At 45.7% G+C, this 23400-nt stretch overlaps 1 protein-coding gene across 1 annotated transcript; it reads left to right on the top strand.

Annotated features, from left to right (window-relative positions):
• The first annotated feature begins 17885 nt into the window (after positions 1-17885).
• LOC142437084 (protein S100-A7-like) lies at positions 17886-19154 on the top strand. The gene is made up of 2 exons (XM_075540380.1): positions 17886-18026; positions 18990-19154. Exons 1-2 carry the CDS (start codon positions 17886-17888, stop codon positions 19152-19154), a joined length of 306 nt encoding a protein of 101 aa, XP_075396495.1.
• The last annotated feature ends 4246 nt before the right edge of the window (positions 19155-23400 follow it).

Raw genomic sequence — 23400 nt, 5'->3', positions numbered from 1 at the left:
AAGGACCTTTCCTGAAACAATGTTGCAGAAGGCCCCAAACCTGGCTGATTATCATGACATTCCTTTTCACACGCAATTCAAAGGAGCAGAAGTCAAGAAAGATAAAATGAAATCACTTTGCACAATATGTATTTGGAAATAACAGAGAATCAACAAACACAAAAAGTTTTTCAATGTAAAATTCATCCCCCTCCCCAACCCATGCTCTCTGATCCGCATTTACTCAGTCCTTCCCATGAGTGAGAGAAAGACGAGGCTTTCTACTGTTAAAAGAATTCTGGGCTCAGCAACCCAAGCGGGTAGGTCTGCTCTGTCTTATAAGATCCCTGTGAGCCAGAATCGACTCGATAGCAGTGAAGTGTCTTCCATTAATAACTAAGTCCCGCGTCGCCTTCAATGATGGATTGATTTGCCACAATGGCTGATTTTAAAGAGTGGTTACGAGACCTCTGATGTCGGAGAGAGGGTGGATGGAGATGGAGGCAGAAACTCAGACTGTGGCTGGCGGGGCTGGTGGGCTGGGCTGGTGTGGCCCCCTTGCTAGGGGCAGCGGCAAGTTATAGTTCGAAGAGACGGGGGAGGACATATTTGGTGTCAAGTCAAGGCACAAGAAGAAGGGGGCAAGTTCAGAAAGTGGGAAAGTTTCCGTGAGAACTGAAATGGAAGAGCTGAGGGTTAAGTTCCATATCAGGGTAGAGTTGGAGGCTTGGTGAATGTACATGGCTTCGAGTTGCTAAGTCAGCAGTTCAAAACCACCAGCTGCTCCTTGGGAGAAAGGCAGGCCTTTCTCCTCCCGTTAACAGCTACAGTCTCAGCAGGTCACAGAGGCAGTTGCACCCTGCCCTATAGGGTTGCTATAAGCCAGCATTGACTCGATGGTGAGTTTGGTTTTGGTGTCAGGTGGTATTATGGGCCCCTGGAAGGCTGTTTGGCTACTCTCAATATGATGTGAAGGTTTACAGAGCAGGGCAGTATAGTGGCTGTCATTTAGATGAACCTGCTACAGCAATGACATCTCCCACTCCAACAGACCATCATTGGTTCAGCATCAACCTTTTTTCCTGCCAGTTGTCCTAGTTTCCTTGTAGGGATTCATGTGAAGATCTAGCATGAGAACGTTGTTGGTGAAGGTGTTTTGAAAACAAAGCAAGCTTCCCTGATGCATCAAGTTTGGTTCCCAGGGCAATACTATCAACAGACAATCCTTGAAGAGGGGCCTGTGAGTGGAAAGAGTGTGACATCCAGGGCAGTGGGGACCACAGCGCTCTTTGGCGGGAGGCCCTGTGGAATGCTTCTGTGCAGGGCCACCTCCTCTGGGCTGTAATCTCCTCCAGGGTAGACAGTGGTGTGAGGCCTTGGCCAGGACAGAGAGTGACACCACGAAGGTTCACCAGGAGGGCAGGGTGGGCCTTGATACTCCAGTGACTTGGGTTTGAGTCCTTGAGCACATTCTTTCTGAGTCGTCTTGAAACACCCAACCACAGTTCCAGTTACTCCTCTGTAAAGATCTGCATCATAGTGTCTCTGATGGGCCTCTGGGGCCATGCAAAAAGGCAATTAAAATGTTCCTGGGCACATGGCAGTGCTAGGAAATGGGAGTAGTTATTAGTAACCATCAATGGATTGTGGCGGGATGAGTGAATGGATGAACAAACACACAGGTGCTTCTTCCTTCCCGGAAGCCTGGGTCCCATCATTCTTGAGATGAGGTAATGTGCTCTTTCGGTCCACACCTCTCTTGCTTTGGACCTTCTTCCACCAGCCAAGGGCCTAGCTCAGGTAGAATGTCATGGAAATGTGCCTTGGTAGCGGTTGGCCACTTGGGGCCAGATATATTTGTCAGGATATCGGAGCCCGGGTGGTTTAGTAGTTATGAGCTGGGATGGTAATTGCCACATCAACAGTTCGAAACCGCCAGTTGCTCCTTGGGAGAAAGATAAGGCTTTCTCCTCCTAGAAAGCATTACAGCTTAGGAAACTCACAGAGCTAGTTCTCCCGTGCCCCATAGGGTCTGTGTGATGCGGCATTGACTTGATGGCAGTGAATTTGAGTTTAAATCATGCAGGAAGTGCTGGTCACAGTTTCTTGGGTGTGTTCCCCCACCCAAAGTGGAGCAATATACCGGGAGACTAATGAACATTGCCACAGGGCACCAGGTTTTTGGGAAGATGCCAGGCTGAGCCCTATAAAAGGTCTTCTCTGGGCCTCAAAAGCACAGCCTCATTCACACTCTCCACTGTGATTATCCTGAGCTCTGGTAAGTCTCTACCTGCTTCTGTAGGTGTTGTGTCAGATTTCCTCCCTCTTCCTCTCAGTGACAGGCTGGTTGGCTAGATGATCTCGTTATTACTCTCGAGGCAAAACGAGGTGCTTTCCTGAGAATCATTAGGTAAAATGTCTCCTCGTTGGGTGGCCTTTCTTTACTTCTTGGTCTCAGTGCTCTGTTTGGACATAGGGTTTCCACATAACTTCAGGAAGCTTTGGAGAGTGGAGGGATCGGTATCAGTATGCAGATGGCTGTAAAGTTCTTGCATACCTGCCCGTGGAAGGCAGTGTGTCATTGCTTGTTCCAAATACCCTGTCCCAATTTTCAAAATGGTCTCATCAACCCAAAAGTCTTTTCACCCCTGGAAATGCCCCATCTCTTAGGGCACTGGGCTCAGAACCTGGCCTGGCCACAGTCCTCATGCATGCTGTAAAGTCTAGTGGACTCCTCTCCCTGGAATACCTCACGGACCAAGTTCACTGCCACCAAGTCAATTCCGACTCATAGTGACCCTACAGGACAGGGTAGAACTGCCTCTATTAGTTTATGAGATGTAACTCTTTATGGGAGTAGTAAAGCCTCATTGTTTTTTTTCTGTGGAGCAGCTGATGGTTTGCACCTACGGAGCATGAGATTAGCAGCCATCCGGGTAACCCACTCTTGGGAGGTTATGGTGGCTTGTTAGTAGACGACTATGTGTTCAGTGTAAGGGATTTTCCCGAGACCCAGAAAGTCTGGGACTCAGGGATCCGTTGTTCAACTCCAGTCTAGTCCAGATTTCTCAGTGCTGTGCGGGAGATCTTATCTTCTGGAAGTCTGACCAGCTTATTTAGCATGGCAGAACTACTGGAGACGGATAATCTTCAATAATGGACAGTTCAAAAGCATCCTCTGACTCCCTCTTCATCCTTTCTTCATTGTAGAAACTCAAGCAGTTATTTTATTCATTTTAAGCCTGGAACCTTCTAGGGCCCCAGCTCCTTTTCCACGTCCAGGAAGCAGCCCAGGAAACCTGTCGTGGGCGTTGAGTGATGTTTCACGGCTCACATCCACACCCACAGCTGGTGTCCTGGTCTCAGCTAGTGTTAGTTTTCTGTCTAGCAGGAGGAGACCCCAAGATGATCAGGTGGTATCCCCGATATGCATAGTCTTCTGTCGTTCCTCAGCATGGTTAGGGATGATACCCAGAGATACAGGACTGTGGATTGTGACCCTACATGTTTCCCAAGCGAGGAGGATGAAGTAGACCAATGTCATGCTTGGTGGGAAAGTCTTGCCTTAGGATTTGAGATGCTCTTTGCGGTCTTGCTCTTAACTCAAGCCAGCCAAGGTTCTATCCCCATCCACCTTCGTTCAGCCGCCACTGCTCCCTAACCACAGCACAGATCTTGGTTGTTCTCGGCCCATCCCTCCTAGAGCCACCCTCCCTCTCTGAGACTCAGTTATCTTGATGCTTGAGAAATGACAGGTCCTTTCTGTTTGCTTAGCTCAGCCCTCACTCACTCTTCAGAGTCATCCTTCCAACTCTCCCAACTCAACTTGTTTTCATGAGTTTATTGTTGACGCATTCCCATCTTGGAATAACAAGAAAACATCTAATTTTCTTTTTTTTCCCCTGCAGCCTGTTTGAATTCCAAGATGGGGTTGACTGTAGCCGAGATGTCCGCAATGGGTTTGGTCAAGTTATTTCACTCATACAGCGGTCAAAATGATAAGATAAATAAGGAAAACATGATCAAGCTGTTGAAGAAGAACTTCCCCAATTTCCTCAGTGCCTGTGTGAGTTTGGTTTATCTCGGGTGGGGAGAGATTGTATGTGGAGGGGGCAGGGATGGGTGGATGTTTCCTTAGCTCCTGACCCCTCTGAACTATCTCCTGGGCGGTGAGTGCTCTGTTTGTGTTCCGCTAATCTGGGGTCTTGATTCACTGTCCACATCTGTTGCTTCTCCTCATCATACCCCCAGGACCCAGGAAAGGCCAGTCCCATGTTGTGGCTTAATGTACCATTCACCCAGTCCATGATTCAGAATCAGAAGTCCTGGGCTCCTGGCCCACCTCTGGGAGTTCCCTGCTGTGTAACCCTGAACAACCTGCCCACACTCTATGATTTTAGTTTCTCCACTATAAAAAAGATGATAGAATTTAACTTGTTGAGGTGTTGTTGGAAATGAGTACTTTATTTGAAGCTGCCTTGACAGAAGTGGCAGACATACTGGAAAGTCAAGGCAATGCTATGATTTGGGGAGCAGTGAAGAGATGCATGTATTTCCCCTTTCACTGCTCACTGAGAATCCCTACGTGTTTCGTTCCCTTGGGCTAAAAGTTACCTCCCCAAGGCTTCTCTTCACGCTTCCCTGGGAGGTAAGGTTACTGTTAGCTATCATCAGCAGGATAGCAACACACAAGGCTCCACTGCTAAGTGGGTGGTGGCTAAGCTTAAATACAGTGCACAATTGAACCCAAGTCTCCTGCTTGGGTGGCAGGATTCTCCCATCTGTCTGCCTCTTCTCCTCTTTCCCCCTCATCCAGGACTGGATAGTGATGGAATTTTCTTCTTTGTATGTTTTGATCCCCACAGGAAAAAAAGAATACAAATTACTTGTCTGATCTATTTGCCAGGAAGGATACGGATAAGGATCACATGATGTCATTTCAAGAGTTTCTCTCCATTATGGGGGACATAGTTGATGACTACCACAATCAAAGCCATGGTGCAGAGCCCTGCTCTGGGGAAGACAATTGATTGTAGCCCGGACTGGAGGCTGTCTGAGACCTTTACCCCCAAAGAAACAATAAAGTGTCTCTTTTCAAAGGATGTGTTACTTCCACCATCTTTTTGGGTTCTGGGGTGGGTACATAATGAGTGGACAAATGGAGAAGTCTTGGCTCTCAGTTTTGTAGACTCAGCACCCAGCTGACATTGACTCCATAGAAGCCTCCTTGTCTTTCCTTGCCTGGCTTATCTCTGCCCTTTATGTAACTCAACTGGTGAGTGTAGAGGGAAAGGGCTCCTGTGGGGAGGCCCCACCACAGGCATATATGTGTGTGTGTGTGTGTGTGTATATATATATATAAAATGATCTACTGGATGCAGGTGGGTTCCAGTGTCTCTCAGGAGAGGCCTGTCTGCGCTTGCATGTATTGGCAGTGAGATTCCTTGGGTGTGGCACTGAGATGTCTATCACCCCCCTGGCTGTTTAGAGAAGGGTGGAGAGAAGGGGCACATAATCATTGCCCAGCCTCTAATGGCAGTTGCTCCTCAGGGCCATGGAAAATAGGATCTCACCACTCGTTTTAGGGCCAAAAGTAAATCCTGGACCAAAGTCAAGGCATCTCCTTGAATCAGAATCCAAATGAACATTTCCTTGTGGATAATTTTCATGAATGGGAAGAGGCAGCAGCGTTCTGAGAACTAGCCTCCCTTTGGAAGTCTAGAGATATGTATGTTTGTGTTTACACATGTGAGTCCATAGGGTCTCTCTGTGTGTGCTCGAGTGTGCGAGTGCGAATGAGTGAGGAATTCTGCTCCGAGGTGCAGCTCCTCCTTGAGGTGTGAGAATGTGCTCGGTGGAGTTGGAGGAGAGCAACAGTCAAGATCTGTAGTGCTGAAAGGATAAGACTCAGGCTGGTTGTGTACTGATTAACTTCAGAGCACTGGAATTGAATCCTCACTGAGTGTGTTGTTATATGAAGGACACAGGACCATGGAGGAGTGTTTTTCTTTGCGACAAAATAATAAAAAATAAAAATAGTAAAAAACCTTTATGAAACACAAATATCAAAATGCAAAGCTTGATCTAGGTCTATTTACTTCTGCAGGCAGTATGTCCATCACACTAATCATTCCCAGAACCATGCCTCACTCTTTGATTTGTACTATATGAGAAATTCTGTTTGTAAGGTAACCAGATTTTAACATTGGTAAAGCAGAACACCATTGATAAAACTCATATCCTGGTGAAATAGCCACACAAGAGTCGAAAAACTTATACCCTAGCTTGTTGTGCACGCTTTCCAAAATCAGGACTTAAAAAAATTCTATGGGATGCGGTAACAATTGTTAAAAATCAGTGTCTTGATAAAAGTGGGACATCTGGTCACTTTAGAGTGAGCCTGCTCAAAGGGCTCCAACAGGAGGAGTGTTTTTTGGTTGTTGTTGTTATAAAAACAATACATTAAAAATTGTTTGCATCCCTTCCTCACACCATGTTGTTTTAAAATTTAAAAGCCTACACTTTTATATTAAAAAGACATAAGTTTAAACAAGAAGAAAAACAAAGAGTTGGCCTAGTCCTTTGTGTGAAGTGGAAATAAGGCATGGCAATCTAATATGATAATTGAGGCTGACTTCAATCCTTTTACTAAGGAGGAAAAAATATTCAGTATTTTTGTTGTACAAGGAATAGCGCCTAAAACAGGTCCTTATGTATGCTTTGCCTTAGTCCCACACACTCCTGTTTTATAAAGCTATAGAACAGAGCAAAGTTGAAATTGAAAAGAAGGTAAGGTAGAAGACAAAGACAAATTGGAGGGCAGCTGGGGATGCATAAAAAGTGAAAATGACTAACAGATGCCAGTTAAACACTGTTAGTCCCTGCAGCAAATCAGAAAGATGCCAACCAAGTGACTGGATGGTGACCCTGCTATGGACGCAGGTGAACATCTTCAATTCTAAGGCTGTGAGTGACACTAAAGTGCACTGTGGGCCAAAAGTTTTGCTACTTGTCACAAGCTAGAAAACCCTACCCCTCTTTCTTGAGGGCAAACCTATACCTCACCCATTTCCTTTCCTGACCAATATCGTATATCCCCCCCTGAAAGAACTGTGGCCTTGGCTACATGCTCCACTCTAGGATAAGGCTGAGCAGCCCTGGCACGCTAGACCGCCATGTTTATAGAGATAGAAGAAGGGTCAACGGGGAAGGTGAGGATTAAAGACAAAAAAATTGATTAGAGCCCAGAGAAATTTCAAAAGCTGCTGCCATGCATGTAGCACCAGCCACCAGTCTTAGCACTCATCTTCCCTGTCTCAGCAACCCCCTCTGGGGAAGGTTTATAGAATTGGGCAGCTCTTTCCTATAAAAGTGTCTTTCTGGGGAGAATTCCTGGAAGATGGCTACCGAGTAACACATACCAGAGGGACTCCGTAAAAATCAGTGCTGGAGAGTTACTAAGAGGGAAACAACACAGCTGGATCACAGGAGGAGCATCATAAAGAGAAGTAGGCACCGATCCACAAGGTTTTGAGGGGCTGGGGTCTTTTGGCTTACAACTGCGCAGGCCAGCTAGGATTTGACGTTTGCCCCACCACTGTCTAGGCCAGACCTGGGATCATTTGGAACCAGTGCACAGGCTTTGTCTCAGCACATCCACAACTTGCTACGGCCTTGGGCCATGGATTAAACCCTTGCAGCCCCATGGTCAGGAATTTGGGCTCAGCTATATCGTTATTTTTGTTTCCCTTTCTTCTGTCTATCCCCCCACAGTTGCTGTGCCCTTGTTTTCTCCTTTCATCTCTCTATTCCCCGCACTGTCCCTGTGCGCATGCTTTTTCCCATCTTTGTCTCTTTTTCTCTGACAGCCATTGCTGACCTCCAGACCACCCTCCTTATCCTTGGGCATTTTCATCTGCAACTACCCAGCTGGGAGAGCTCCACCCTGTGCAGTATAGCTCAAGACTGGGGAAAGCCCACTCGCCCTCCACCAGGGACATTCCACCCAACTTCTTCCCAGGGAATTTCTGCCAATGTGTTTAGGGGTGCTTCTATCTGTCCTCTGTGGTCCCACGTGACTGAGGGAATTTCCTCCTGCCTGTCTTAGTACCTCACATAGCCTAAGACAGCTCCGCCAACACTTGGCAATTTCCACGTTGCTGCGGGAACTTCTGCCCAATCTCCGCAGCGATCTACCTCACCAGGGAAATTCCGCCCACAATTCGCGGTGCTCTATGTCAAAGCAGGCAATCCACTAGCCTTCTGTGACAATCCCCTTGCAGCATGCTCCCCCACCCCCACACTGTGGCATCCAACCTTCCGTGGGCCTCACCATCACGACTTCTTATGAGATCACCCAGTACAGCACCATTCTCATGGTTCAACAGCAAATCAACCAGTGTCCCCTACGATGACCTTCCAACGTTCCCTCTCAATAACAGAATACTGGTTGACTAGGGAAGGAGTGAAGTCACAGGAAGATAAAGCGGTAAGCCAATTCCGTAGTGAAATTAGCTGAAGATGATTCAAAGATACATTCTTATGAGTCTCCCAGAGACAGCCAGTGCTCTTCGACTCCCTGGAAAATGGCACCTGGATCCTCTAAAACAATGCAATGCAAATAGCAATCTGCCCCAAAGACCTCAACAACAACAAAAATAGGATAAACAAAATGCAATGGCCAAAGATGTCCTGAATTTCACGATGTGCATAGAAGAAACAGAAATTGATGAGGCACAGAAAGAAATTTTCAGAATGCTGCTTGGAGTCATACAGGACATGAGGGAAACAATACAGAAAAAGGATGAAATGATAGAGGAGATAGCGTTCATACACCAAAGAGAAATACCAGAGCTTAGGGAGGAGATAACAAAACCCATTAGCAGACTCATGGACCTAGTGAATCAACTGGAGGAAGCAGAGAACCGCACCAGTGACCTAGAAGACAGCCAAGGAGACTTTAACAAATGTAAACAAAAATCTAATAAAATCATCAGAGAAGCTGAAGAAAATTTAAGAGCTATGTTGGATGCTATGAAGAGGTAAACCTCAGAATACTTGGATTACTGGAGGAAGACACAATAAAGTCATCTGCAACAATAGTGAGAGAATACTTGGAGGAAAATATCCTCAGTTTAATGAATGAAAACTTGGCAACCATTTAGGAGGCTGAAAGAACACCAACTAGACTGAATCCCAAGAAGAAATCACCAAGGCAGATCATAGTTAAACTATCCAAAGTAGAGGAAAAGGAGAAAATCATGAGAGCAGCTAGTAAAAAACAAGCAATCACATATAAAGATTCCTAAATAAGAATATGCTCAGACATCTTAATGGGCACTATGAACAAGAGGAGAGAGTAGAGTAATATATTCCAAAAATTGAAGGAAAAGAACACAAACCAAAGAATACTCTACCCATTCAAATGATTTATCAAGAAAATAGAGAAATAGGAGTCTTCCCAGACAAGGAAAAACTCAAAGAATACCTTAGAAGAAATCAAGAGATATAAAAGATCCTTGCTGACCCAGTATAGTCAGAAGAAGCGCACTCACTAAACATAAATAAGAGATCGCTTCATAGAATAATCCTACCCAGAGGGAAACAAAGAAAACTGACCACAAGATAGCATTGACTTAAGGGTGGAAAGAAGTCAAGAATGACACACACACACACACACACACACACACACACGTGCGTGCGCACACACACACACACACACACATTCCCAACACACTAAGAAAGGGAGGTAGGAAAACACCCAACACAAAAGGTATAAGATGACATCACAAAGTCCACGGATTGATACAATAACCCTGATTATCAATGGACTGAACTCAGGCATTAAAAGACTGAGACTGGCAGACTGACTTAAAAAACACAACTCATCAATCTACTGCCTACCATAGATACATCTCAAGACTACAGACAAAAATAGGCTGAGAATTGAAGGCTCGACAAACGCATACCAAGCAAACAGTAATTAAAAAAACCACAGGGGTTGCCATCCTAATCTGGGATAAAACTGACTTCAAAGTGTAAACATAAAAATAGATAAGGAGGGACAGTATAAAATGCTCAAAGGAACTGTAGACAAAGAACCACTAAGCACTTTAAACATATTCCCTGAATGAAAAACCCACTGAATATGTCAACCAAGTACTTCAAAAAGAAATCACAGCCTCAACAATTATAGAGGGTGATTTCAATATATCGCTCTTGAGAAAGATAGATCACTGGGGAAGAAACTCAACAAGTATGCTGGAGATCTAAAACTACAAACTTCTGTTCATGTCCTTTGCCTACCTCTTCAGTGGGCAGTTAGTTTTCCTCTTATTGTAAGCTTTCAAAGTATAGTAGATTTTAGTAATAAGACCTTTGTCTGGTGTGCCATTGCTAAGGATGTTTTTCCAGTCCGCAGATTCTCTTATTACTCTCTTGGTGAATTCTTTTGATGTACACAGGTGACTTATCTTCAGTATATCCCACTTATATCCTGATATCACTACTCTTATTATTGGTTCTGAGGGATTTATTTGTCCTGGATTCCCTGTGGTTCCAGCTGTTTTCTGTATCAGTGTACATGCTCTGGTGTAGCCAAATTTGTAAGGTAGAATTGGTGTCATAATATGGTGAGGTAGGGGGTGAGGAAGCATTAAAGAACTTGAGTAGAGTTGTATGTTTCATTGATGTTATACTGCACCCTGACTGGCTCCTCTTTTCCTTTTGACCCTTTTGTAAGGGGATGTCCAATTTTCTACAAATTGGCTTTGGATCTCCATTTCACACACAGACCCTCATTCACATTGATATGGTTTTTTTGTTCTGGGTCTTTAGCCTGATACTTGATTCCATCAACACCTCATGATCACACAGGCTCATGTGCTTCCTCCATGTGGGGTTAGTTGCTTCTCAGCTAGATGGCCGCTTGTTTATCTTCAAGCCTTTAACACCCCAGGCATTATATTTTTGATAGCCAGGCACCATCAGCTTTCTTCACCACATTTCCTTATGCACCCATTTTGTCTTCAAGGATCGTGCCAGGAAGCTGAGCATCACAGAATGCCTGGTTATTAGAACAAATTGTTCTTGTGTTGAGGGGGTACTTGCATAGAGGCCCAATGTCCTTCTGCTACCTTAATACTTAACATAGAAATACATCAACATAGATCTGTCTCCCCAATATTATATATAAATATATTTATATATGGACATGACTATATTCAGATCTCTATAAATTTCCCTTGTTTCTTAGTTCTTTCTTCTATTTCCTTTTACTTTCCTCTCATCCCACTATCATGTTCGGTCTTCATTCGGTTTCAGTAACTCCTCTCAGCTACATTGTCCTGCTGAAGCCCAGCAGGCATCCTATGCCCTCCTCACCATCGATTTTACATCATTTGTTGATCCCTTGTTCCTGGTTTGGTGACTCAACATTCCTTTCCCCGCCTTCCCCTCTCCCATGTACCCCTGGAATTGGTTCTATTGTTTTCTTCTACGGATTGTTGATACCACCTATCTTGTGTAGATAGACATTCAGAGTCAATAATAAGCACTAAAACAAGACAGAGAAAAATAAAACAACAAAAGAAAATAAAAAGCCAAACTAAACAACAACCACCACCAAAAACCAATGAGAAAAATAAAGACTAAGTAGTTCCATGTCTGTTTGTGGAATTTTTAAAATAAATCATTTTATTGGGGCTCATACATATCTTATCACAATCCATACATACATCAATTGAGTAAAGCACCCTTATACATTCGTTGCCCTCATCATTTTCAAAATTTGCCTTCCACTTGTGTTCCTGGAATCCTCATTTTCCTTTTTTTTCCTCTCCTCCCCTCCCTGCTTCCCCTCCCTCATGAACCCTTAATAATTTATGAATTATTATTTTATCTTATCTTACACTGCCCGGTGTCTTCCTTCACCCACCATCCTGTTGCCCATCCCCCAGAGAGGAGGTTATATGTAGATCCCCGAGATCGGTTCCCCCTTTCTACACTCCCTTCCCTCCCGGTGTCACCACTTTCACCATTGGTCCTGAGGGGTTCATCTGTCCTAGATTCCCTGTGTTTCCAGATCCCAACTGCACCGCTGCGCATCCTCTGGTCTAACCAGGTTTGCAAGGTAGAACTGGGATCATGACAATTGTGGGGGAGGAAGCATTCAAGAGCTAGAGGAAGGTTTTGAGTTTCATTGTTGCTACACTGCACCCTGAGTGACTCATCTGCTCCCCACTATCCCTCTGCAAGGGATGTCCAATTGTCTACAGATGGGCATTGGGTCCCCATCACGCACTCCCCTCATTCATGATGATATGATTTTTTTTTTCCCCAGGCCTTTGTTGCTTGAAACCTGGTCACCTCGGCCCTTCATGATCACACATGTTGGTGTGCTGCTTCCATGTGGGACTTGTTGCTTCTGGGTTAGGTGGCCACTTGTTTACTTTCAAGCCTTTAAGTCCCCAGATGCTATATCTCTCAGTAGCTGGGCACCATCAGCCTTCTTCACCATACTTATTTATGCACATATTCGTCTTCAGCATTTATGTGGGGAAGGTGTTCACACAATGATGCTTTTTGTTCTTTGGTGTCTGCTACCTGATCCTTTCAAAACCTCGTGTTCACTTAGGCTTGTGTGCTTCTTCTCTGTGGGCTTTGTTGCTTCTGAGCTAGATGGCCACTTGTTTGCCTTCAAGCCTTTAAGACCCCAGATGCTATATCTTTTTGAAAGCTGGGCACCATCAGCTTTCTTCACCACGTTTGCTTATGCACATGTCTGTCTTCAGCAATCATGTCAGGAGGTGGGTATCATGGAATGACCATTTAGATGAGCAAGGTGCTATTGTATTGAGGGAGTGTGTGAGGAGGCCCAGTGTACACCTGCTACCCTACTACTGAACCTATAAATATATGCACATAGGTCTATTTCCCCCATAATCATAAATATATTTACATATGTGCATGTCTGTGTTTAGGCTTCTATGTATGTCCTTTGCCTCCTACTCCTTTTCTCTATTTCCTTACGCTTTCCCCCTGTCCCACTACAATTTTCAGCCTTCATTCTGGTTTCAGTAATTCCTCTAAGTTACCTTGCCCTTGGTCACTCCCTACCAGTCCTCCCATCCCCTCTCTCCACTGGTTTTGAACCACTCATATTTCCCTTGACCCTGGGTTGGCCAACACCTCCTCCTTTCCCCTACCTCCCACACTCTCATGTCCCCCGGGGCGTTGGTCCCGTTATTTTCTCCTCACATTGTCCAGCCTTGCTTGTGATAATGTATGTACAACTATTTTGAAAAGTGATTTATTTAATTTTTTAGAAAACTACATCAAAGAAAGAGAGAGAGGGAAAGAGAGAGAGAGAAATCAAATTTTACTACTGAGGTTAGGTTAATGGGGATGGGCTAATTTCAAATAGGCTATCAATAATGGTCATACAGAATAACAAGGACAATGAATGGCACTGAACTATACATGTAGAATTTGCTGACTTGGAGAATGTTTTGATGTGTATATTTCTGCCATAATTGAAAAAAATAATTGCATAAATAACAATGAGTACAAGGAAAAATGAATATTCTAAAACTGATTATTGTAACCTCCTTGATATGATTGAATTACTAAATTGTATGTCATGTGAATAAAATGCCAATAAAACTTAACAAAATAGAAAATAGAGAGCAAAGCAAGAATGAAGGATTTAAAATAATTAAAAAAAATGAACAAGAATAAAGAATAACAAGGTCTTCTCCTTGATCTCCCTTGGGCTGGATGCTGTGAGAAGCAACCAGGGCAGTGGCTTTGCACAGGGGTCAATGTATTGGTCTTACCTTCATCAGAAACCTCCATCTTTTTCTAGCCGCCTACCTAGTCCAAGCCAGTGCTATCCAGGCTAGTGTGTGGCTGTGAGGTTGGGGTACCTCCCTACGGAACACTAAATCAATCTTGAGAAGAAGAGCCAGCCATGTGGCTGCCTATCCATTGGGCTGGGCACTCACTCCTTGTGTGTGGGCACTCAAAGAGGGCAGGACTTGCCTCTTAATGCCCAGGACACTTGAGTCATGGTGGGAGCAGTTGTCGTGAGGGCACATGAGAACGGTACTTGACAACTAATATCTAATAACTCTACTGGATTTACATCTCTCACAATTGCCCAGGCTAAGGATAAAGAGTAGCTTGCCTAATAAGATATGCCCAGTAAGCATGCATTATTACAAGTGGATGATAGGTACAGGTGTGCACACCAACTACAGCAAACTACTCCCATCGTCCGCTGCTGACGGAAGTGGGGGTGTGGCATCTGGGAAATAGGTGTGTTGGAAAGCTTTTGTCATTTTCACATTATGACGTGATGAAGACAACACAATCACTGAATCGTGTGCATGTCCAGCTTTTGATGTGAAATATCATGTCACTATAATATGAATGTATGGAGAGGGAGACCTCAGACCTGCCCTGGTTTCAGTGATGATGGATGGAGACACTGAATGGAGGGACACGGAAGAATGTGGGAATCGGCTGAATCTGTGGGAGACTTCAAGACACTTCTGTAGGCAATCCTCGGGGCCGCTCAGTGGCTAAGCTGGAAACTGTCTGTGTCCTGAGAGGACTGAGGAAGGATTGCAGGAATGTGACAGCTGTCAGTGACTCGTCAGTTCTGTCCACCGCAGCCCCAGGTCTCCTTACGCTGAGTTTCGGCTCCTGTTTCCGTGTGGAAATCAGTTTGTGTCAGAAGATGGTGTGGGTCAGAGCCCAATCATCTCTGTCACTCTGACACGAGCTGATTTGCATAGAGGAGGAGGAAGAATTGAAGATGCCTCAGGAAAGCATCTGTCACAGGGTTGGAAAGGTGTCACTGGAAAACTGTGTGTGGGCGTGTGTGCGCATGTGTGTGTGCATGTGTGTGTGTGTTGGGGTAGGGGCCTCAGTGCAAGATCTCCTATGTTCAGGATGCATGTCCCCTGCAGGAGGCATGACTGTGTTCAGCCCAGAGTCCCCCCTCTCTTCTGTGAATCAGGTCCCTTCCCTGGACTTGGAGTTTCAAGAAAGCTTGGTCAAGGCTCGATCCAGGTTCATAATCTGAGTGTCCTAAACAACATGCCTTCCCTGCAATGACAGGGTTTCAGTGCTGACATTGCAGAGGTAAGGATCATGAGGCAGTGGCTGTGCAGAGGCTACCTGAATGTCTGGCAAAGTCTGTACGCTCTCCAGCAGCAGCAGAGCTGGTTGGTTTATGAACTATGAGTCCAGGCTTGCTGCAGCAGAGGGTGAATTAGTATCCAGCGATATGCTGCATGCAGGGTGCTAATAACTAACCCGTTTAGGATGCATTATGCATTGGGGTGATAACCACAAGGTCACCAGTTCGAATGCACCAGTCGCTCCTGGATGGTCAGCAAAAACCTCTTTCTGCTCCACAAAGATATACACATGGTGTAAGCCTGTGGTCAATCCCATGTGAATACAGTCTAGGGATATGAGTCGCCTCGTGATCACAGAGAGTACTGTAAAGGCAATGATGGGAGAGGATAGTTTGGTCAGAATGTAATACCTCATCCTCTGATCTCCTTTTGGGTCATTATAAAGTTGTTTCAGTTTTAACATTTTCTGCTTGTTTTGGCTGGAGAGTTTTCTACGTTTAATCTAGTCGGTGTTGGCTTTCATTTCTTTGCTTCCAGTTTGTTGGGTTTTGTATGATTTCCTGACTGTGAAATTCGGGATAGGTAGCTCTGTAGAGCCTGTACTGGATGGACAATTACCTGTGGGCAGGACAGGGAGATGGAGCAAAATGGGGCTTAACAACAGAGAGAAGAAAAAGGAAATGTTTTCATATGGACGGTAGTGATGATTGCACATCTCTTGCTAATACCATTAAATGATTCATTATGGGATATGTGAAGTAAATGCCAATAAAATTTTTAATTTTAGAAATTTTCTTGAAGCAGACATGTCCATCTTTTCATACATAAGCATCTACATTTTATTTGTGCATTTATCCAACTGTTGACCCGGGCAATGCACAGGGGCAGTTCTCCTGTGTGTCATGGGGTCACTGTGGATCACAGTCAACTTGATGACAGTGGGCTTAGGATGTAAAGCCCAGTTAAGACATGGTCCACTTAGCCCCACCCCTTATTGGGTTTTGGGAGGAAGAAGGCCTTGGTGAGGTCACCTAGGAAGGGCACTTACTGGTGGCCTTGATTGCTTATGGGAAATGTGGGTCACCACCCTGAGGAGTGTCTACACATTTGCATGGACAGGGCTGCCGAAAGCAGACAGCACACAGGGCCCCAGGGCTCCCAACCCCACAGACCCAGGCTCAGCCTATATAGGGCCTGCTCTGTGCCCAGAGACACAACCTCCCTCATCTTCTTCTCCGGGATCATCCGAATCTCCGGTAAGTCTGCACCTGCCTCTTAGCTTTCCCTGGAGTGCTGTCCAGAGCCTCTTACTGTTGGGCCGGCAAGAGCTGGGAGAGCTGCTGTGGGGAGAGCCTGAGTTCTAGGCCCGGTTGGAGGCTGACTTGGGCCCAAGGGTCCTCATTGGTCTTTCATTGCTTCTTGTGGCTCTGCTCTCTATGTCTAGGGGAACTCGTGGTAGTTTGGGTGGAAACATTTCCAAGGGGAGTGAAGGACAGGATCCTTCCCTCTTTTTGCCTTCGTTCCTCTGTGGATTCACCTGCATCCAGTCCCCAGTATCATAAATCCCCACTCCCTCTGTCCATGTCCAGGTGTCCTCTAGTGTACTGGGTTATAAATTGCACAGCTAACCAGAGGTGAACAGTTCAGAACTAGTCGGGGAGCTGCTCTCTGGGAAAAAAGTGAGGCTTTCACCTCCCATAAAGAATGACAGTTTTGTACCCACAGGGGCAGTTGTCCCCTGCCCTATAGGGTCACTCCTGAAACGTGTCAGACCTGAGCAGATAGCTATAAGTGTTTGTTTTTTTAAGCTCCGTAGCTACGAAGAAGCGTGCAGGGTCACATATGAGTCTAGTGAAAGCTCTCCCCATCTCCATAATTGGGACTCTCTCTCATTATTACATGATCCATTTTGGACGAGCCTCACATAGGCATTTGTCAAACACAGCTCCACCTTCCAGCCCTCCTGTCCAATGATTGCTTAGTGAACTCTTTAGCCTAGGGATCAGTGGCTGGCCTTGGACATGGCTGCCACAAGCTGGGTGATTCTTCTTAGCAGTTGACCAGGCTGAAGCTTTCTCCCACGTGGGACAGTGATGGCGGGTGGTTATTAGCTGCCCTCATGGCTGAGTCCAGTTGTCTTGAGGATGCTCTAGAAAGTGGGAGGGCAGAATCGCAGGGCTGCACTTTTCTGATTTGAGTTTCAGTCCAGGCTAGACTTCTGAGTGTTGGAAGAAAGTCTCGCATCAGGGTCTTAAATTAAAACTTCTGTTTATGTAAAAATTGTGAAGCCCTGCAGTTCAGAGGTTAGAGAAGAACAAACACTTGATGGTCTTGGATTGCTGACAACCCAAAGGACCCCCACTCCCCACTTCTCTCCACTGAACAGCTTAAAGAGGGTGGGGTTCTGTTCATGTATCCTGTGGAATAGATAAAACCAACGGACTGTGCTAATAGTCTCTCACTTCTGGGGTGGTCTAGGAAACCTCCCCTCGCCTCGTCATTCTGATAGGCCGTGTTCTCTGCTCACACTCACACTCTTCCTCACTTTCCCAGTCACGGACTGGGACAGCCAGTCTCACCCTTGACTCTTAGAGCCAATTTATTCCAGCACACAGAGAACTATAAATCCGTTTGCCTCCCTCTCAGGCCTACCTGCCCTTGCTCCTCAAGCCCTTCCGCATCATCTCACTCAGAAATGCTATCCTGGGGATAGGAATTCAAGGTCATTGTCTTTTCCCTTGCAGATCTTTGAAAGCAAAGATGAGCAACACCCAAGCTGAGAAGTCCATCATGGGCATGATCGATCTGTTTCACAAATACACTGGACAGGATGACACCATCAACAAGCATGACCTGCTGAAAATGATGAAGGACAATTTCCCCAACTTCCTCTGTGACTGTGTGAGTGGGGCTGGATGCCCAGTATTGGGCCGTAGCCTGGATCCCCTGTGGTTGTCTGATCCTGAATCTAGCAGTGCATCCAAGCTGTCTTTCCCGGGTGTCCATGTACCCCACACCCCAACAAATTCTAGGGCTACCCCAAGTACAGAAGGTGATATAGTGAATGGAGTCTCAAGTGCAGAGTGAGATTCCCTGGGCTCTCCTTCTATTCCTTGCAGCTGCATAGTGTGTGACCTGGGCACGTTCCACATACTTTGTGATTGGAATGTATTCCGGGGGTCATTATTCACACCAGGGGGAAGATGTCCCAAAGGAGAAGTGATTTGTGAGTGGACAAATCGGATACAGATATAAAAGGCTGTTAGCAGCTGACCAGCAGAGTGGTGTCATTTGAAAAGCTGTCATGGGTCAGCTTTGACTGGATTCACCTCCACCCATCTGCTTCAGAGTCTCTCTCCCTGACATTGGCTTTTCTGGGTTCAGTGGGACCTCCTCAAGATGCAGCCCAATAGAAATCATACCACGGAACACGTGGACATAGGGCTTTGCATTTGGCCAGCCTTATTCTCACTATGGGTTTCCTGTAGAGTGTGTGGGACTTCCCGGTAAAAATTATAAAACCTGTGCCCCAAGGAAAGGAAATCTGGAACTCATGTTGCAGGGTGGGCATGAAGAGAGATAGCAATTTGACCTCAGAGAAATGCAGATGGTGCCTGGTGGGAGGAGGCCCCTGCCTCCCTTACTGGTATGGCTCCTTCAGAAAGTGCTCAGCATGCTCCTGCTTCCCATCTCAGGGCTCTGGGGTTGAGGGATCTGAATGGAGCAACCACACTTCTCATTTATTCCTCTGCCAAGGTCACATCCTCCATAACTGCCATCCACCCCCCAAGTCATTTCTGCCATTCCCCAATTAAATCTCACAAGTAATAGGCTTTTGCTTGTGTGCACCCTATCTTTCCGCAGGAGAAAAGAAAGAGGGATTACTTGGCCAACCTGTTTGAGAAGAAGGATAAGAATCGGGATGAGAAGATTGAGTTTTCCGAGTTTCTGTCCACCCTGGGCGATATAGGCACAGACTACCACAACCAGAGCCACGGAGCCGAGCCTTGTTCCGGGGAAATCCAGTGAGCCTGGTGCAGCCCAGAGGCGAGCCAATCTCCACCTCAATAAAGTGTCTCCTTCCGCTCACCCTTGCCTTATTACTCCTTTTTTTTGGGTGTGTTTGTATTTGGACAGAACAGTTGATTGCTGGTTCATTGCTTTATTGATTCTCCAAGATACCAAGTTCTTCCCAAAGATGACCACTTCTAGAGGGATATACCCGTGTCTTGACACCAGATTGGATCTCTGTTTTTCTACCGGGCCTCCTGGTTGCCTTACACTCCCTGCACCTTAAGTTAAATGGTCTGATAGCTTAGGTCGCTTGGGCAATGAGCAGGTTAGACAATGTGCTTGAGTCCAGGTGGACGCTTACTCTCTGGGCCGCTTTCCTGAGCTGCAGGGACTACAGTGGCTTAAGCACGAGTGACCTGGCCTCTGCTGCTGTGGTTCTATGTTTGGGTCCATGTGAGCAGGCATCATCGGTGCGATCTCACATGCTGTGTGTCAAGGGCCTGATGTGATCATCACACTGGTCTGATGATCAAAGAGCAGGAGACAAAAAAGGGAAGGCTTGGCGAGCCATTTATCTCTCTGTCCTTCAATTAAACCCACATGTGGTTTTTGGTCAGGTTGTCAAAATAACCTAACTACCTCAATCCACCCCTTGCCAAATTGGCACATGTAGACAACTCTTTAGCTCTATGTAATTTCTGGAACTTAATGATATCACACTTACCAGCAAACATCTATCATACATATAAACGAAAACACACTGAGTCCAATTGTATCTGATGTATCATACACGAACAAAGGACAGGTATTCAATAAGCACATATAAAGTAAATCCTCTGAAAATTACAAATCTGGCTTTTGGAAATGATCATGTGGTTGTAACTGAGAGAACTATGTTCTTCTACTACCCATTCTGTATTACTTTGTCCTCAGCAAGCACCTCAACTGGCTGAGGATTTTGCCTGGTGGGGTGACCCAGACCTTCATTTCTGATGGTTCTAGGTCACATGCTGACCTTCTGACCACCCTCGTCCTGCATGGTGGACTCACACACTTGGAACCCACCCCACCCCCACCCAACACACACACACACACACACACACAGACACACACACACACACACACACACACACACGGTATAGACCTCTAACTCTTCGAAGACTTGGACATCTTTCCTGACATAGTAAATGAGTTTCCCATTGTTACATTTATGTGCTTTGAGTGGATCATATTCACCGGGACCTTGGGCACAACTGAGTGAAACATTGCCTGGCCCTGCCCCATGCTCACCATTGTTCTTAGGCTCACAAAGTCCATTGGTGCAGCCAGTCTGTCAATCCATCTTGTTGACGATCTTCCTTTTTTCTTTTAAAATCTTTTTTCAGGGGCTCATACAACGCTTATCACAATCCATCCATACATCACTTGTGTAATGCACATTTGTGCATTCATTTTCCTCATCATTCTCAAAATATTTGTTGTCCACCTTATCCCCTTGCTTCAGGTACTTATTTACCCCTGAATCCCTTCTCCCCGCTCTCTCACGAACCCTAGGTAATTAAATAAAAATTGTATTAGGGACTCATACAACTCTTATCACAATCCACACATACATCAATTGTGTAAAGCACATCTGTACATTCTTTGTCCTCATCATTTACAAGGCAGTTGCTCTCCACTTAAGCCCTTTGCATCAGATCCTCTTTTTTCCCCTCCCTCCTGCTCCCCTCTCCATCATGGGCCCTTGATAATTTATAAAATATTATTGTGTTTTATCTTGTCTGACGTCTCCCTTCACCCACTTTTCTGATGTCCAATCCCCACGGAGGAGGTTATATGTAGAGCCTTGTAATTAATTCCCCCTTTCAAGCCCACCCACCCTCCACCCTCCCATATCGCCACTCTTACCACTGGGCCTAAAGGGATCATCCCCGACCCCTCACCCCACCATATTCCTATGTTTCCAGTTCCTATATGTACCAGTGTACATTCTCCGGTCTAGCCAGATTTGTAAGGGAGAATTGGGATCATGATAGTGGGGGTCAGGGGGAAGCATTTAAGAACTAGTGGAAAGCTCTATGTTCCATCATTGCTACACTGCACCCTGACTGGTTCTTCTCCCCCCCACGACCCTTCCGTAAGGGGATGTCTAGTTTCCTACACAACAGCTTTGCGTCCCAATCCACACTCCTCCTCATCCACAATGAAATGAATTTCTTGATTTTTGATACTGGATACTTAACCCCTTCAACATCTCATGATTATGCAGCCTGGTGTGCTTCTTCCATGTGGGCTTTGTTGCTTCTAGTGAGTTAGATGGCTTATTGTTTACCTGTAAGTCTTTAAAACCCTAGACGCTATATCTTTTGAGAGCCAGGCTCAATCAGCTTCCTTCACCACATTTGCTCATGTACTTGCTTTGTCGTCAGCAATTGTGTCAGGAAGGTGAGCATCATGGAGCGCCAAGTTAATAGAGCAAAGTATTCTTGCATTGAGGGAGTGCTTGAGTGGAGGCCCCATGTCCATCTGCTACCTTAATACTAAACCTATAAACATGTGCACATAGATCTATTTTGCCATCCTTATATATAAATGTAATCCTCACCACGGATTTCAATCACTTGTGTTTCCCTTGTCCCTGGGTTTGTTAACACCACTTCCTTTCCCCTGATATCCCCTTCTCCCATGTTCCCCTGGAACCATCAGTCCCATTGTTTTATCCTGCAGATTGTTCATCCAGGCTCTGTAATTTAGACAGACTTGAGGACATAATAACATGCACAAAAACAAGACAGAGCAAAAGGAAGCAACAAAACAATAACAACAACAAAAAGGCCATGACAAAAAAGCAACAACAGGGATTGGAGGAACACGGTGACTAGTTTTCAGAATGATGAGGGCAATACATGTACAAATGTGCTTTACACTATTGATGTATGTATCAATTGTGATAAGAGTTGTATGAGCCCCTAATATAATGATTTTTAAAAAAGTAGGAACAAAAGAAAATATTTTGAAAAAGATGATGGCAACCAATCTACAAATGTGCTTGACACAATGTCTAGATGTATGGATTGTGATAAGAGTTGAAGAGCCTCCAATAAAATGATTTAAAAAACCCCAACAACAACAGGGATTAGAGGAAAATGGCCACTAGTTAAGACTCACCGATCCAGAGCTCCTGCTGCCAGACCGGAAAATTGGGAGGTAAGGTGAAGGCCACTGGGACATGGAGTCATGAAATTAGAATTAGGGTACTAGGGTATCTCCTGAACCCCCCTTTTTGCATGTGATTTCTACTCCCAATTTGACCGAAGGACACTCTAAAGCACTCTATGTTCAACAAGCTGTGTTCGAAGCTCCAGCTGCAAAGCTCCTCCAAATTTTTCACTGGGGAGCAGCGATTTCTCCAGGCTGATGTCCTAGAGGGGACACTACCCCAGACACGAGGAGAACCTTACCGAGAGCTCTGTGTGCATTTAGCTGCCTTGAGTGCATATCCTGGGGAGTGGGGCTGGTGCTAACCATAATTAGGAGTAGGTGAAAAAGCAGAATTTTACCTGAGGCAGATCATGGTGTGGGAGTAACCAGGTGGATAGTTAGTCCTGCCTGCCCTGGGGCCCTAGATGGGGCTGTGGTAACACACCGGCCAGCGACCATGCTGTAGTGCGACATACCGCACAAGGCAGGTATACCAGGGAACCCCAGCACTCAGAACCATAGTGGGCACTAAAGCCTGGCTGCTGTTGTGATCTTGCCTTTGAGAGAAATTCCACTCAGCATCTGCGGAACCCTTCATCAAGCGGGCACTCCACCCCGTGACCTTGGGGAACAGTTGGAACTCCTCCAGCCCCACGGACTGGTGATGAAGTCTCAGTTATCTCCTTACTTACCACTATTTCTTCCTTCTTTACTCGCTCGCCCTTCTCTCTTTCCCACCACAGTCAATCTCAATGAGCTCGGGTATGTGTTGGCTTTTTATTCTCTCTTACCTCCTTCTTTTTCCTTCTGTTTTTCCTCATTTCCCTCTTCTCTCCCTCTTTCCTATCATACGCCACTACTGGCTGTCAGGTCACTACCCCCTGCCTAGGACAAACCAACCCAAATAGCAGGGGGAACTCCAGCCTGCCCTCTGGGGAGTGCTGCACACCGCACGAGGCAGCTGTGACAGCCATCTGCTGAGGAAACCTCCGTCAGATCTCTAAGGTGATCATGCCAACTAGGGCAATTCCCCCCAGCATCACTGGGTCCCTGCATTAAA

This window comes from Tenrec ecaudatus, chromosome 1 (assembly GCF_050624435.1).
Source record: "Tenrec ecaudatus isolate mTenEca1 chromosome 1, mTenEca1.hap1, whole genome shotgun sequence".
In the NCBI taxonomy this organism is placed as follows: Eukaryota; Metazoa; Chordata; class Mammalia; order Afrosoricida; family Tenrecidae; genus Tenrec; species Tenrec ecaudatus.
The sequence above is the reverse complement of the archived record's forward strand: the minus strand, read 5'-3'. Positions and strand labels throughout refer to the sequence as shown.

What these genes read in the sequence shown, in the direction of transcription:
- LOC142437084 (XM_075540380.1), top strand. Translation starts at nt 17,886, where the DNA reads ATGAGCAACACCCAAGCTGAGAAGTCCATCATGGGCATGATCGATCTG. An exon ending in CCAACTTCCTCTGTGACTGT is followed by an intron (nt 18,027 to 18,989) that starts GTGAGTGGGGCT and finishes ATCTTTCCGCAG; the next exon opens with GAGAAAAGAAAGAGGGATTA.